Source organism: Puma concolor, chromosome A3, assembly GCF_028749965.1.
Source record: "Puma concolor isolate L17-30 chromosome A3, mPumCon1.1.hap2, whole genome shotgun sequence".
In the NCBI taxonomy this organism is placed as follows: Eukaryota; Metazoa; Chordata; class Mammalia; order Carnivora; family Felidae; genus Puma; species Puma concolor.
This window is the reverse complement of record NC_141669.1, coordinates 79306041-79321990: the sequence shown is the minus strand read 5'-3', so window position 1 is coordinate 79321990 and position 15950 is coordinate 79306041. Positions and strand designations below refer to the sequence as shown.

General features: G+C 41.5%; 1 protein-coding gene across 1 annotated transcript in view; it reads left to right on the top strand.

The window, feature by feature from the left end:
* Positions 1 to 11531: 11531 nt before the first annotated feature.
* Positions 11532 to 15950, top strand: part of TMEM131 (transmembrane protein 131) — a 239982-nt gene continuing 235563 nt past the window's right edge. Inside the window, exon 1 of the mRNA XM_025932297.2 lies at positions 11532 to 12181. Within this exon, the coding sequence (XP_025788082.2) occupies positions 12001 to 12181 (181 nt within the window). The 5' untranslated portion in view covers positions 11532 to 12000. The remainder of the gene's footprint in view (positions 12182 to 15950) is intronic.

Genomic DNA, 15950 nt, shown 5'->3' with positions numbered 1-15950 from the left:
AGTTCTATGTATATACATATTTAATGGTACTAGATTATTTCACAGAATCCATGGAAATGCCAAGCAACCAGTCCTCTGGAGAGTAGGACTCAAGGAAGCTCTAGGGACTGTGCAGCAAAAGTTTGTAGATGGTCATGTGTAAGCTCTGCCATTTTCATAACTCAGAATTCACCCTCAATATGAATATCTCCTAGTAAAAAAATTCAAGAGAATTTGATTGGACTAGCCTGGGATAGGATAGTCCAATAGCTGATAGCCGATCAGCTATGGCAGGGTAAGCAAGATCATGAAGAATAAATCCATGTGACAAAGATACACAACTGTGGTCCAGGGAGCAGTGCTCATAGAGGGAGGATGCTCTACATGTCAGGTGCCAACCTGGTGATACTTATAACAAGCACCTCGGTTAGGAACAGGGAGGCAGTGGCTAGAGCTGAGACTGGGCTGGCCTCAAAGGAAAAGAGCTTTGATGAAGTCCAGGGGCCTTAAGAAGCAGGAGGAGCATTTGTAGTGCCCTTCTGTCACATCTCAGGTCCGTTTGTGGCCCACGTTCATGTCCCACACATTTCTACATACCTCAGAGACATCAACAGTCTCTGTGCACTGTGTTAATGACCAAAGAAACTTTAGTGTCCTGCCTTTACTCAGTAATCTGAGAAGAGGGTTTAGCTCAGAGCTGGACTTGAGTCCTTGTGTTAGGCTGAACAAGCAACCATAGCCTCAGGAGGCTCTAAGCACTCAACCTCTTTAGTGGGCAAACGTAGATGGTTCTGAGGTTCTGTCAGATGTTGCAAGGCATGGGCATTATCTTCTGCCACCTTGGGCCAAGTTTGGTTGTTAAAAATGTATGGCAAGTGCACACATTCTTTGGATGAAGCATGATGATTTGATCTTTCAAGCCAGGCCCCACTAACACCAGTGATGGTTTAAGATCCCTTGTTAGCCATATCTAGAGAAGCTAGATCTGGAGCTGAAGTAGCTGAAGGCCTATTATTGCTTTTTTAAAACTTTTTATTATGAAAAATTCCAAGCATACCTAAAAGCAGAAAGACTGGCATAATGAACCTCCATGTACCAGTCACCTGGCTTCAATAATAATCAACTCAAGGCTAATCTTCTTTCATCTGTAACCCTACCCTCTGCGTCCACTTACCTTGCAGACTATTTTGAAGCAAACCCATCATATTGTTTCATTCATAAAGATTTCAGTATATATTTATAAAAGATAAAGTATCTTAAAAAAATCCATAATAACCTTGATCACACCTAAGATAATCAACAATTCTTAATCAAAACTCCAGCCAGTATTCAAATATTGCCTGTTACTGCCTTTTTTTAAACATGCAAACTCCAAAAATTAAAATTTGACTTTTCTCCAAGTGCTTTTAGAAGCATTCATATTTCATTGGTAACTACATTTAAATAAAAATATATTGTTAGGGGAGCCTGGGTGGCTCAGTCGGTTGAGCTTCTAACCTCGGCTCGGGTCATGATCTCACGGTCCGTGAGTTCGAGCACTGCATCGGGCTCTGTGCTGACAGCTCAGAGCCTGGAGCCTGTTTCAGATTCTGTGTCTCCCTCTCTCTCTGACTCTCCCCCATTCGTGTTCTGTCTCTCTCTGTCTCAAAAATAAATACACGTTAAAAAAAATTTTTTTAATATTTTTAAAATGTACTTCAAGCTATATTACAAAGCTATAGAGATCAAGACAGTGGGGTACTGGCATAAAAATAGAAACATAAATCAATACAACAGAATAGAAACACAGAAATGAACCCACAACTATATGGTCTATTAATCTTCGACAAAACAGGAAAGAATATCCAATGGGGAAAAAAGACTGCTTCTTCAACAAATGGTGTTGGGAAAACTGAACAGCAACATGCAAAAGAATGAAACTGGACCACTTTGTTACGCTATACACAAAAATAAATTCAAAATGGATGAAAGACCTAAATATGAAACAGGAAACCATTAAAATCCTAAAGAAGAACACAGGCAGTAACTCTTTGACATTAGCCATAGCAGCTTCTTACTAGATATGACTCCTGAGGCAGGGGAAACAAGCAAAAATAAACTACTGGGACTTCATCAAAATTAAAATGGCTCAGTTGGTTGAACGTCCGACTTCAGCTCAGGTCATGATCCCAGGGTTCGTGGGTTTGAGCCCCACATTGGGCTCTCTGCTACCTGTACAGAGCCTGCTTTGGATCCTCTGTCCCTTCACTGTCTGGCTCTCCCCTGCTCATTCTCTCTTGTGCGAGCTCTCTCTCTGTCTCTCAAAAATAAACATTAAAAAAAAAAAACTTCTGCATAGCAAAGGAAACCATAAATAAAACAAAAAGGCAACCTATGGAATGGGAGAAGATATTTGCAAATGACATATCTGATAAAGGGTTAGGCCCAAAAAACACCTCGGAACATATAAACAACTTATCAAACTCAACACCCAAAAAACAAATAATCCAGTTTAAAAATGGGCAGAATGAAAAGATGCTCAACATCACTCATCATCAGGGAAATGCAAATCAAACTACAATGAGATAACACCTCACACCTGTCAGAATGGCTAAAATCAACAATACAAGAAACAACAGATGTTGGTGAGGATGTGGAGAAAGGGGAACGCTCTTACAATGGTGGGAATGCAAACTGGTACAGCCACTGTGGAAAACAGTATGGAGTTTCTTCAAAATGTTCAAAATTGAACTACCTTATGATCAGCAGCTGCACTACTTGGTATTTACCCAAAGAATACAAAAATGCTAATTTGAAGGGATACATGCACCCCAATGATTAGAGCAGCATTATCTACAAATGTCCATCGACTGATGAGTGAATAAAGAAGACGTAGTATATATATATATATATGCAATGCAATATTACTCAGCCATAAAAAAGAATGAAATCCTGCCATTTGCAACAATATGGATAGAGCTAGAGAGTGTTATGCTAAGCGAAAAAGTCAGCCAGACAAAGACAAATACCATATGATTTCACTCATATTTCACTGATGGTTACCAGAGAGGAGGTGAGTGGGGATGGGTGAAACAGATGATGAGGATTAAGGAGGGTGCTTGTTTGAGATAAGCACTGCATGTTGTACGCAAGTGTTGTATCACTAAATTCTACACCTGAAACTGATATCACACTCTTTGTTAACTAACTGGAATTCAAACAAAAACTTAAAAACAAACAAACAAAAATATATTAAACCAACCAACAAAGTATAAATGATAAAAAGTTAAGGCTGTTCTGTACAACTTCATAATTCATGAGAAAGTGAAACTTGTTTCCACCATCTTTTCTCAGGCTATTGTTTCTTATTTTCCAAAGAGAAGAGAACATAAGCTCAAGCCTGTGGCTATTCACTAATCCAGCCATAGGCAAGATTACACTTTCCCGTCCTTTGAAATGAGGTGTAGCCACACGACTTGTTTTGACCAATGTGTTGTAAGTAGATGGATGAAAATCAATTCCATCATAGAGTTTAACTGCCATTCGGAGACCCTCAAGAGCACTCTTTTCACTCTGCTACAGCGACCCAGCTTACTGCATCAGCTGTGGTCCTGGGTGCACAGGCAGCGGAAGAGAGAAACAAATCTATTATTTTAAATCATTGAAATTTGAAGGTTATTTGTTATCACAGAATAACCAAGCCTATCTTGGCTCACATAAAGAGCTTAGGCTTGAACTCTCAACAATAGCCAAATTGTGGAAAGAGCCTAAATGTCCATCAACTGATGAATGGATAAAGAAATTGTGGTTTATATACACAATGGAGTACTACGTGGCAATGAGAAAGAATGAAATATGGCTCTTTGTAGCAACATGGATGGAACTGGAGAGTGTGATGCTAAGTGAAATAAGCCATACAGAGAAAGACAGATACCATATGTTTTCATTCTTATGTGGATCCTGAGAAACTTAACAGAAACCCATGGGGGAGGGGAAGGAAAAAAAAAAAAAAAAGAGGTTAGAGTGGGAGAGAGCCAAAGCATAAGAGACTCTTAAAAACTGAAAACAAACTGAGGGTTGATGGGGGGTGGGAGGGAGGGGAGGGGAGGTGATGGGCATTGAAGAGGGCATCTTTTGGGATGAGCACTGGGTGTTGACAATAAATTGACAATAAATTTGACAATAAATTTCATATATTAAAAAAAAGAGCTTAGGCTTGAATTGGTGATTTCAGGGAAGTTCAAGCTCTGGTTAGTAACCTTTTAGGGAGAGCCCCCTTGAGGAATCATTTGATTCACCTCTTATGATATAACTGGATTGATCTGTGCTATCATTTAGGTAGAACTGTAGAGTTTAATTTCTTAGCGTTTGGCATTATTGTAAGATTAATACAAAAATTATAAGAGCACTGTGCCAAATAAAACACTGTAGGCATATTAAATTAAACGGACCTAAAGATGAAACAAAAAATGAGGTTCTACTCTGCCGTTATCTTTGACAGGTCCCTTCATTTCTGGGCCTCAGTTTCCTTTTCTGTAATGATAATCATTATTACAACAGGGACATTACTGAGCACTTGTCATATGCAAGATAGTTACATGAAAGTTAGTTTATTCAATCCTTACAACTAGCCTTCAGTAGTTTGCTTGTGGTGTTTTTTGTTTTTTGTGGTTTTTTTTGCCATTTTTTAAAACACCAAACTGTGGAAACAGATTTAGAAAGGCTCAGTAATTTGCCAAACAATAGCTGTACGTGGAGGGGATATTTCCAAAGCCTTAACTATATATATATATATATATATATATATATATATGGTCATTTCTTGCTCTAAAATCCTTTGGATTTTTGGTGTGGCGCTATTCATAAGTGAAACCACATTGCCGAAAAGAAAACAATATTTTCTCCAACAACAAAAAAAGTTCTCTTATTTGCAATCATATTTTCCATTGTGTGACAAAACACGTATTTTATGAAAATCAAGGAGTCTGTTATTAATATTCCCTGGCCTGTGTGCTATCAAAGGGACTCAAAGCATCAAACCTTAATGATAGAATACAGATGTTCACCATAATGTAGAATAACTCCGAAACACAAATATTACTTTTGAGAGTTTGCACAGACTACTTCTTTGATGATACTTTTCTTTTAAGAATAATTCAAAGACTTGTTAATTTGTGGTCATAAAAACATTTTGCCAGCCGTGTTACATGGTTTTAAAATACCAGACTTAAAATGCAAAGTTTAACTTGTGGTTAAAATACCAGAAATTAATGTAATGATGTTTACAGAAAGTGGAATTCACTTTATAGAAACACTGCCCAGGCATGTGTGTGTATTAGCTCTGATAACTGCCCTCAGAATGCCATTACAGGCTCCACACATAATGGCCAGGTTGGTTGTTTTTTTTTTTAAATGCTTATTTTTTTTTTGAGAGAGAGAAAGAGAGAGAGTGAGCAGGGTAGGGACAGAGAGAGGGAGGCACAGAATCTGAAGCAGGCTCCACACTCTGAGCTGTCAGCACAGAGCCTGATGAGGGGCTCAGACTCATGAGCTGTGAGATCATGACCTGAGCCGAAGTCAGATGCTTAACCAACTGAGCCACCCAGTCGCCCCTATGATGGCTGGTTCTTAATTCTTCTTTAGGGAACTCATACTAGACTTGGCAGATAAAAGTGTGTCTTTCCTATAGCGCCTTCATCTCAGCAGTTGTCATTATTTTACTCTTGTACATTATTGTTTTAATTTTGTGCTTCCTCATTTCTAATGTGCATCTGAGCATCTTGAATATGTTGGTCCTTGCCTTTACTGAATATTCCCAGAATTTTTACAAACAGTTAAACAACAGGGAGAGGTAGGAACACAAAAATCCCTCAACACATTGTTCAATGTGTTTCCAATGCCCTCCCCCCTACCCCCCACTGAATGGCTTTTCAAGGCTGTTAATTACCACCAAACCATGACATTTTAAGCACAATTGAATGATGGTTGGAATAAGTTTCTTTAATAATGGGTGTTTAGGACAGTTCAGAAACTCAGGACAGCCTAAAAGTCTATTTCAAAGTATTGAGTACTAGGAGGACAATGGTAGAAGATGTGGGAAGAAGAAAAGAAATACTAGGGTATCCTCTGTCCTCAATATTTTTTCCTTCTGGGGTGGCTCAGTCTGTTAAGCATCCGACTTTAGCTCAGGTTATGATCTTATGGTTTGTGGATTCAAGCTCCACGTTGGGCTCTGTTGACAGTTCAGAGCCTGGAGCCTGCTTCAGATTCTGTGTGGGCGTCTTTCTCTCTGCCCCTCCCCCGCTCATGCTGTCTCTCAAAAATGAATAAACGTTAAAAACAAAAAAAAGAATATTTTCCCCTTTCTTTAAATGGAAAGACCGCTAAACCACAGGAAACATTTCAAAAAGTCATAAGATTAAGGACGTCTTCTAGGAGAGAAAAAATTAGATATTGGAATGTGTTGTGAAGAATTTGAATGGCAGGCTCAAGTTTTGGTTTATTTCAAATGAGAATGTTTACCACAAAAATATTTCTTACGAATGCTAGAGTGTTAAAAGCTTGTAAGATGTGTCAGTCAGCTTGGAAGGAAAATATTAAACACAACTGTAGTTAATTATAGCATCTAAATCAATATGCTTATTAGCAGAGGTGTACATGTGGTAGCTGTTACTGTCATTGATGAGGCCTTAGTTCACGTGAAGTTAGAAACTGAAAAGGAATCTAGTTTTCTGGACGAATATATGGGGTAAAGAGCTTCAAATAGGATAGAGTCCACACAGATAGTGAGCTCAGCTCACCACCTCATAAACAACTATCCTCATTCTACAGCATGAAGCTCTCCATTTCCTTGCTCTACCCTAGGCTGCAGCAATTTACCTAATAAGTTCAGCAGACTTAAACCTGGGGCTTTGTGAATTGATTCTTTTTTAAAAGAACACAACCAAGGGAAACCGACCAAGGAATAAGGCACACAGCAGACAAAATGAACAGATCACTTGGTTTATTGAAGAAGATTGTCAATATGCTACATTTCTTATTCACCTCTGATTGCTGTAGGCTTTATTCATACCCTGAACTAGATGAAAGAGACATAGAAATGAGAACAAAGAAAAATCATTTGAGGATGTTGCAAAGGCTGGATAAATAAAGGAATTGGTAGAACCCAGGGTTGCCTTCATACTCCCTCTCGTCTCCTGGGGTTCTCTCCTTCCTATTATATTGTTTACATGTCTATCTTACCCATGGGGTTTTAAGTTCCATTGAGCAGAAGGACTGTGTCTTACTGCTCTTTATCTTTCGGTTCTATTTATTAATTAATTCATCCTTCCATCCACCCATTTGTTCATTTACTCTGTAAGTGTTAGTAAATGCTTCATACATTCTAGAAGCATGGGATACACCAGTGAACAAAACAGATGGGGGTGAAAGACAGATAATGATAATATATATAATGAACAAAGAAATTATATAGTATTAGAGAAAGTGATAAGTTTTACGGGGAAAAGAGAAAATGAGCACAGAGTAAGGAGGATTGGGACTTGGGGGTGGGCATACTGAACTGCGGTATTAACAAGGGTGATTACAGTATGCTTCACCAAGAAGGTGGTAACTGAGCCAAGACTGAAAGGAGGTGCCAGAGTGAGCCAAGCAGAAAACTGGAGGAGAAGAAAGCATTTCAGACAGAGGGAACAGCTAGGACATAGACTCTGGAGCAGAAGCATCTGTGGTATGTTTGTAGAACAAAATGGTGGTGATTGAGCTGAAATAAGCTGAGCCTGGAGGAGGGCAGTGGAAGTCAAGGATCCCAGGGAGCTAGATCATGTATAGCCATGTGAGTCATCATAAGAGATTTGGCTTTTACTCTGAGATGGGAGCCACTGCAGGAAGGATGAAATGTCTTATGTTTTAAATGGGTCATTCTAGCTGCTGTGTTGACAATAAGTGTGCAAATTTCTGTCAGAATATAAAGCCAGAACTAAAAGAAAGAAAAATCAAAGCTGAGTCTATATACTCGTCAGGAAAGGAAAGGCACCAGTGAAAAAATTCACTGAGTAAATAACTTATGAAATAGGAAAAGTCAGGGTTTTTTTTAAGTGCTAGAGCAAGGGAAAGGGATTTGAGATGGTTGTACTAATCAAGGATGGAAAACCGGGTAGGAAGGAACAGTGTTGGATAAAACAAGGCCCTTTGTTCACTGGACAGGAACAGGTCTTCAGTCAGGTCTAATAAGGATCTGGCCTACGGGTCACTCAAAGTTCACAGTCCTTTATCAGCTTCAGATTTTTGTATCTTCTAGGCAAGTGCTGTGAGTGAAAACTTCTCACTATAAAAGTAGTTGGACACGGGAAACTGTTGTAAAGTTCTTACAGAAATCCAGGCAGAAGATGATGGGACTCATAACAGAGTGTGCCATGAAGGTGGTGAAAAGTGGCTAGATTCTGGACACGCGGAGATAAGTAAAGAATAACGTTTAGGTTTACAGCCTGTGCAACTGGATGGTTGGAATTGTCCTGGAGAAAGGAAAAGCTGTGGATAAAGCAGACTCAGGGAGATGAGAAGTTCATGCGTGTTTAAGATGTCTGTCAGATGCCAGGGTGGGACCAGTAATAGACACAGTGAGGTCTGGCTGGTGACCTGAAGTTGGGACTTGCAAGAGCATAGATGGTGCCCAATACCAGGAGGCTGACTACATGCAGTCAACTAGGGAGCCAGTGAGGTAGAGCTGTGGGGACTTCCAACAACGTTTTCTCCTCCTGGTCCCAAATTTTAATTCATATATATTTTTGTTAAATGAAAGTATTCTTGGGTGCCTGAGTGGCTCAGTCGGTTGAGTGTCTGACTTCAGCTCAGGTCATGATCTCACAGTTCGTGGGTTTGAGCCCTGTGTCAGGCTCTGTGCTGGCAGCTCAGAGCCTGGAACCTGCTTCGAATTCTGTGTCTCCCTCTCTCTCTGCCTCTCCCCTGCAAGCACTCTGTCTCTCTCTCTCTCAAAAAAATAAACACTAAATGAAAGTATTCTTGTAAGCCTCCTCAAGTGTTTTGTGAATGAAGCGGGAGTATGATCAATGATCTTTGAAACTCTCACTGTGCCCAACATGGTGTTTTGAAAAAGTAAGTAGTCAATATTAGTATATGTGCTGCCGAAGCAAGCACAAGTACTCAATAATAGCTACCTTTGACCAACCTCCTACCATGTGCCAGACATATTATATATGTTTACAGAAAAATCTTGCTCCATCTCCCCAAATTTATTAGGTATCATTTTACATAGAAGGAAAGTGAGGCCAGAAAAGTTGCATAATTTGCCTATCATCATATAGCTAATAAAGGCAAGGCTGGGATTTAAGCCCAAATTTATCTGAGTCCCTTTTAACTCTGCTTCCAATAGTAGTTTACTAATCTGGCTAGAGAGCAAAGCAAGTAGAAGATGAGGAGTCCCAACAACCTGTAGTTCCTGGCTTATATCAATTTAGGGCAACAGTTTTCAAACTTGAACATGTACCAGAATCACTCAGCTGGCTTGTTGAGACAGATTGCTGGACCTCAAGTTCCCAGGTGATGCAGATGCTGCTGGTCTGGGGGTGGCACCTTGATAAACACTGGCCTGCCAAATGCCCAGGTCTCTCTAATTTCTCAAGGGGAGAAGGAAGGTCTGGAGCTAATCAAGAACTTCAGAAGGGTCCTTGGTGATAGTTTCTTCTGTTTTACCTCATAGTTTTCTCCTTCCCAAGACACATGAGTGTTGTGGGAGAGGGGATAATGAGGTGATGGTGGCTTAACCCTGGGTGCTCAACAAAGTTTACCATGCTGTCTAGTAAGTCTTTCTTATTATTGTTCTCCCAGAAGTGTCCTTGCCCTTTCTGTGAAATGAACTTCCATTATCACCCCTCTGGCTCCTAATGTCCATCAGGTACAGGGGAGGTTCAGGTATAGTGGGCCTTAAAAGCTTACAACACTATTGGAGAGGGGCGGGTGCCCGTTAAGAACAAGATTAAAACTTACAAATACACAGTTAGGTGGAAGGCCTTGGAAGGAACTTGTGCAACAGTGGAGCCCTAAAACTTAAGCTTCATTAGCTTCATGGGAAATTGGCCTCTGATCAAACATGCCTGGTATATGTCTAAGCTCCAATTACAGACATATGCAAGTTATTTCCCATGCGGCTCTTGAGCCTCAGGCTAATCAGAGGATGTGGTTGATTCCTGTGTAAGAGAACATGAGCATTTCATAGCTGGCGAGGCTTGCCTGCCCTGAACCTGGTAACGGGGGAAAGGTTGCCAACTCTTTGTACTGCACATTGGAAGGTAAGCTTTGACCCATTTAAGGCACTCAGTTACTTATCCTTGGGTTTGATTTCTTCTGTGAGTTAAAAGCCTTCCGGAAATCTTTTCTTACATATATAAATACAGAAAATCCAACTTAAGAGATTATAACAAGTCCTACTACATTACGTCACGAACAAAGTTTGATTTCTCAATTTTAACACTAATGCTCAGGAAAACAAAATTGCTTTTCAAAATCATCAGGGTAAGACTATAAAAAATGTATTAATTTACAAATAAACTTAAGTGCTTGCTTGATAAAGAAGACTACAGCATTGGGTGGCACTCTGAGTTCCTTTTCCAAGTCTGATCTTATTTTCCTTTATAGTTTGTTCTCAGACGTATTGAGGTGGAGACCTTATGTGGCCTTAAAAATCCATTGATTCACCCAACCAATACTGCTAAGCATAAGCAAATGGCTGTGGAATTAAGGAAAGTTATTAAAATAGTTACTAAGTTAGGAGGTAGGGGAAGTTATTAAGAAGAGGGACTCTCATGGACCTTAAATTTTGAAGAGTATAGCCATGCCCACCAAGAACCTCGACCTAAGGTGTTAAGAGGCATGAGAAGCCTTCCTGAAGGAGACTAAAGAAGGCTTTTGATTTGGGCTTTGAAGGAACTATGTGTATAAAACGTCTTAAGAATTATTCCCAGACGGAGAAAGCCAGTATGGCCATCGGGCACTTTTCTAAAGAACAACCTGCCCTCTCCCTCCAGGGTCACTGCTGCTTTATATACACAAAGCAAAGGGTTTTCCTGCAGCAAAGTAGGCACAATTCCAAGGGCAAGAGGATTCCATTAAGCGCTTCTGGGTACCGTGACTTGAGGATACAAAGATGAATGGAGCAAGTCCCAGATCTCAAGGAAGCGCCACCAGGAACTGAATCAGGCCCGGAGTATTGTCAGGCCGAGAGGCATAGGCGGGACCAGAAGGAGTCACTGGAATGGATTTTCCGCACGGGGCCTCGAGGTCTGGACGCGCACTCAGTCCTCTGGTAGGCTCTAGCATTGCAGCACTAGAGATGCAAGAGTTTTGTTCCCGCGTGGGAGCAGCGGGCAAGCCTCCCCAGGCGCCCCGCAGTCCTTCTCGGCCCCGCCCACGCCCCAGGGCGGCTGCGCGACTAGGCCCCCTCGTCTCCACGTGATTGCCGTCACTGCCTCCACGAAGCGTGAACCGCCATCATAAGTCCTGGCGACGGGGCCTGGTCCTTCTTCCCTCCCCCTTCTCCTCTTCCGCGGGGCAGAAGTGACAGGTTGGAGTTGTACTGCCCGCGTCCTGTCCGGCTAGTGAAGCCTTGGGTCGCCAAGAGCCGGACGAAAAATTAAGACTCACGGACTCCGGGGCAGACTGACCGGCTGGCCCCACAGGTGACGGCACGGCGGGGGCGGTGCCCAGGGCCGCGCCCCGCCCCTCGCAGGCCAGCGCCCAGAGCCCGCGGCCCGTGCCCGTTTCCAGTATGGCCGCCCGCCGTGCTTGACCCGCGGCCTCTCCGCTTCGACTCTTCGTAGGCGATGCTGAGGCCGAGGCCGTGACTGACACTCTCGCTCGCACGCACGTACGGACCCAGACCCACGCCCGGAGCCCGAGCCCTGGGCCCGGAACCACTCTCGCCCCCGGCGCCGCGGTCAGAGCCCGGACCACGGCTCCCGTGCCGCTGCCGCCTCGCCGAGAAGGGCCGCGCCGGACCTCGAGCGCGGCGGCCCCCGGCCGGCAGGGATGGGGAAGCGGGCTGGAGGAGGAGCAGCAGGAGTCGCCGCCGCCTCCACGTCCGCAGGGGCCGGTGTGGAGCCCGCGGCCAGCCGCGGCGGGGGCCCGCGGAGCGGGGCCGCCGGCCTACTGGGAGCGCTGCACCTGGTGATGACCCTCGTAGTGGCCGCGGCGCGGGCCGAGAAGGAAGGTGGGTGTCAGCCGGCCGGCATCTCCCAGGCCGGGCCCCGCGGCTGTCAGCGCGCCCTCGCGGACGCGGCAGCGGGACTACGAACGGGGACGAAGGGCTGCGGCTCGGGGCTCGGAGGGCGGCCGAGCGCGCAGCTCCGTCCGGCGCGAAGTTGCCCGTTCGAGTCCCGTCCCGAGCCGGGAACTTGCAGTTCGGATGCCAACTCGTGGCGTTGGCCGCACGGAGTTGCTCTTGTTCTCCGTGATTCTTTCCCCTTGCCTTCCCTGTTGACTTCTGTCACTGCCATTTCAAAACTTCCTGAGTTCTCGTTATCTTCTTGCCACTTGGCTCACTATGTAGGAGGGGCATATTTGTAGTCTTGATTGCTGTTAATGGGCAAATTTTAGGACACTTTTCCCCCTTTGGTTGCGGTTTTAATAACGGCGTGCACACAGAGCTCACTTTTAAATGTCGTAGTAAAAATAGCAAGACTGGTGGAAAGGCTTCAAAACATAGCTTACAGAATTTTACTTTGAATTTGTTCAAACATTTCTTGGTGAGGAATCTTGTTTCTTCATCTTCCCTTTCCTTTATCGCTTTGCAGTAGATTGTTTAGCTAGCAATTCTATATCCATAATACAGTTCCGTTTAGTTCTCTAGTTAAGGTATTGGAAGTCTGTTTACATTTTTAATTTAAGATCGGGTGTCATCTTTAACGTGAAAGATTTTAAAAGCAGATGTCGTTTCTAGTTTGCAAGCCTTTATAATTTAGTTAAGAAATGACACCTACTTAAGAAAAACTTGTTAGTATTGAAGACTGTACCAAATCTGTAGTTGTGTTGGGACTACCTGTTTTTGAGCCTAAGGAAATGGGTGGTCACAGCTTTCACAAAGAAATCACTAAAAGTGAATGGTTTTTAAAAAGCTAAGCAAAACCTGTTTAGCTTCCGTTTCCCACTAAACTGCCACTACTAGAAAATAATGTCTTGCCACAGTAACTTTCGGGTTGATATTCTGCTTTATGACTAAAGTCACTTGCTTTTTTATCATTTTTGAAGGCAATGGCTAAATGCAAACCAAATTAATGTTGAAGTGCAAATGTGCCTCTGTTTACTCTTTTTCAATTTTTGTTCAAAACATTACATTCTCTCATTTAACTCTTTAAGCAACCTTAGTCTGGGTTCACATAGGTGGAAATTATTCAGAGAATTGCCATCTGTTGAAAGAATCGACAGAGGCAAGATTATTTCCAGAATGAAATATTGCTGCTTTAGGACTAGTCAGGCCTGGTATTGTCATAGTTCATTGATTGGTTACAGATCTGCAGTTAGATGATTGTTACTATTGTGTGCCTACGGTGTCCAGCACGGGCTGGCCTGTGGTTTGTGTCCAGTAAAGCTAAAACAGTACAGCAATTTAATGGGCATGTCTCCTTTTATTTCAAGTAGTCCTTGGCAGGTATTGTGGCCTTCATTTTCTGTTCTTTTTCTTACCTTGTACACTGCCAGGCACACAGTAGGGATTTAACACTAGTTTGAGTGAATGACTATCTTCATGAGCCATTAGCACGGGGAACTAAAATAATGATTGAGTCTTGTAAAACATTAAGGTTATCTTTCTGCTGCTTTTTTTTTTTTTTTTTTTTTACCCCAACAGCCTTATATATGCTAATTTTCTGTGTATAGTTAACAACTCCCTTGTTTGAGAAATGTCAGCCTAAATTATATTTGCTAATTTCCTATTTGTTTATAAGTTTTAGTGTACCTCTCTACTCATGAATGTAGGGCTCACGTGAGAAAAATTACTTGCCAGGGTGTAAGGTATGAAAAGATGTGGTTGAATCTGTCAGTGGTCCTGGCAGAATCAGACATCTTTTGTGGCCCATGTTGTGTCTGTATGAACCGTTTGAATGTACAAACTAGCTAGTCAAGCTATTGCTGGTAATTACACTAATACAGAACACAAGCCTCTGCCCATCATAGATAAAATCTGGTTCTAATAAAATATTCTGTGAAGGTTGCTCCAAAAATGGCCTATGCTTTCAGCCTTCTTCCTGATCAAACTTTGGTATTGTTTTTGTTTGAGTAAGTAGAAGAAATGGGATTGATTTTCTTAAATGATTGTGAGTGATACCATGAGTTTAGCATCTGATGGGGCACAAATACACCATTTGCCCCCCAGAATGTGCTGTTGAGTTTTTTCAGGAAACCTGGGCACATTTCTGGAGGTGGCTGAGTTCAGTTTGTCAGTTTATACCCTGAGGATTTTTTGTGTTTATTTTAGTAGTATAAACTAGTAATTTTTCAAAGTTAAGATTTCCCTGCAATATTAATGATGGTTCTCTGAGTACTTTGTATTTGGTATATTTTTCCTCCATTGCAGCAGAATTTCACTAGAACATCTTCAAAACAAAATAAAACTCATTGATGAAGAAAAACAGTGGAAATAGCTAATTGCGTTACCTAATGCAGTTTTTTTTTATGTTTGGACTAGATGTTAATTTTCTTATGTCAGAAGCATGAGCCATTTCCTTGTCTTAACATCCTAGATGTCTTAACATTCCTGTATCTTAACAGCCATTTTTACGGCTCAATGGTAGTATGTTATTATTTCAGAGAAAAGGGACCTTTGAGAATGTTTTGGCTGTGGTCTATAGTTTGTAAGGATTTTGAAAGAGTTGGGAGAGGTAGAAGCTACTATAATTACTACATATAATTCACTTACCCTGGATTGGTGTCAGGATTTTTCTTGAAGCTAAGATCTAGATATTGAGAACAGTGGAAATAGATGCGCGTAGTGAAAATGTAATAAAAATATATAGTGAAAATATGTGTACATATGTTAGACATATAATTTTTAGTAGTATTCGATTTATAAATCTGCCCATTGTGGGGCACCTGGGTGATCAGTCCGTTAAGCATCCGACTTTGGCTCGAGTCATGATCACACGGTTTGTGGGTTTGAGCCCTGCATCAGACTCTGCACTGACAGCACAGAGCCTGCTTGGGATTCTCTCTCTCCCTCGCTCTCTGCCCCTCCCCCGTGCTCGCTCTCTTTCTCTCTCAAAATAAGTAAATAAAGACTTAAAAAAATCGGCCCAATGTGACCAGCAAATAAGAGCTTTTTGAAAAAAAAAATCATCTATTAGCTAATACAGTTTCATTGTGAAATGGATCTTTGGAAGGCATGGTTGTCTTTTAATTCATTGTAAATAAAAAGCTACATCTCGTGTAGCTAGTAAATATAAACTTGAATAGATTTACAGGAATATGATTGTTTTAGTCTGGCAAATTAAATTTCAGTGTCACATGTATTTTCATAAATTGGCTATTAATGGCAAGGCAAAGTTTGATAGTGTTTATTAGGACTTTTAAATTTGTTTGCAGGATACATTAGTTTTGTGCAGAAATTTTTGTTTTAAGTTGTATTTGTGACAGATGCAGGAGGAGGGTACAAAAGTGTTTTATATACAAAGCATATGAACAAAATGCTGTACTTAGGAATAAAGGCCAGAAGAGATTAAACATAATCATTAGATTTGTCTTAGGAAGGCAGAATTGATCAGGAGTAGTATTTACTTTTTCTAATCAAATTATTACTTTATAATGTAAAAATATTTTTAGAAGTGATTTTCTTAAGAGTGAGGTATTTTAATCCTTTGTATGGTGGTGGAGTGGCTACTCTTTCATTTAGAGCCTAGTAAATGAATATTATTTTGTTAATACTACTTCACTAATAAACTTTTGCTGGCTTATTTTTACTAAAAGCTGTTTGCTACTGCCAGAAGCTT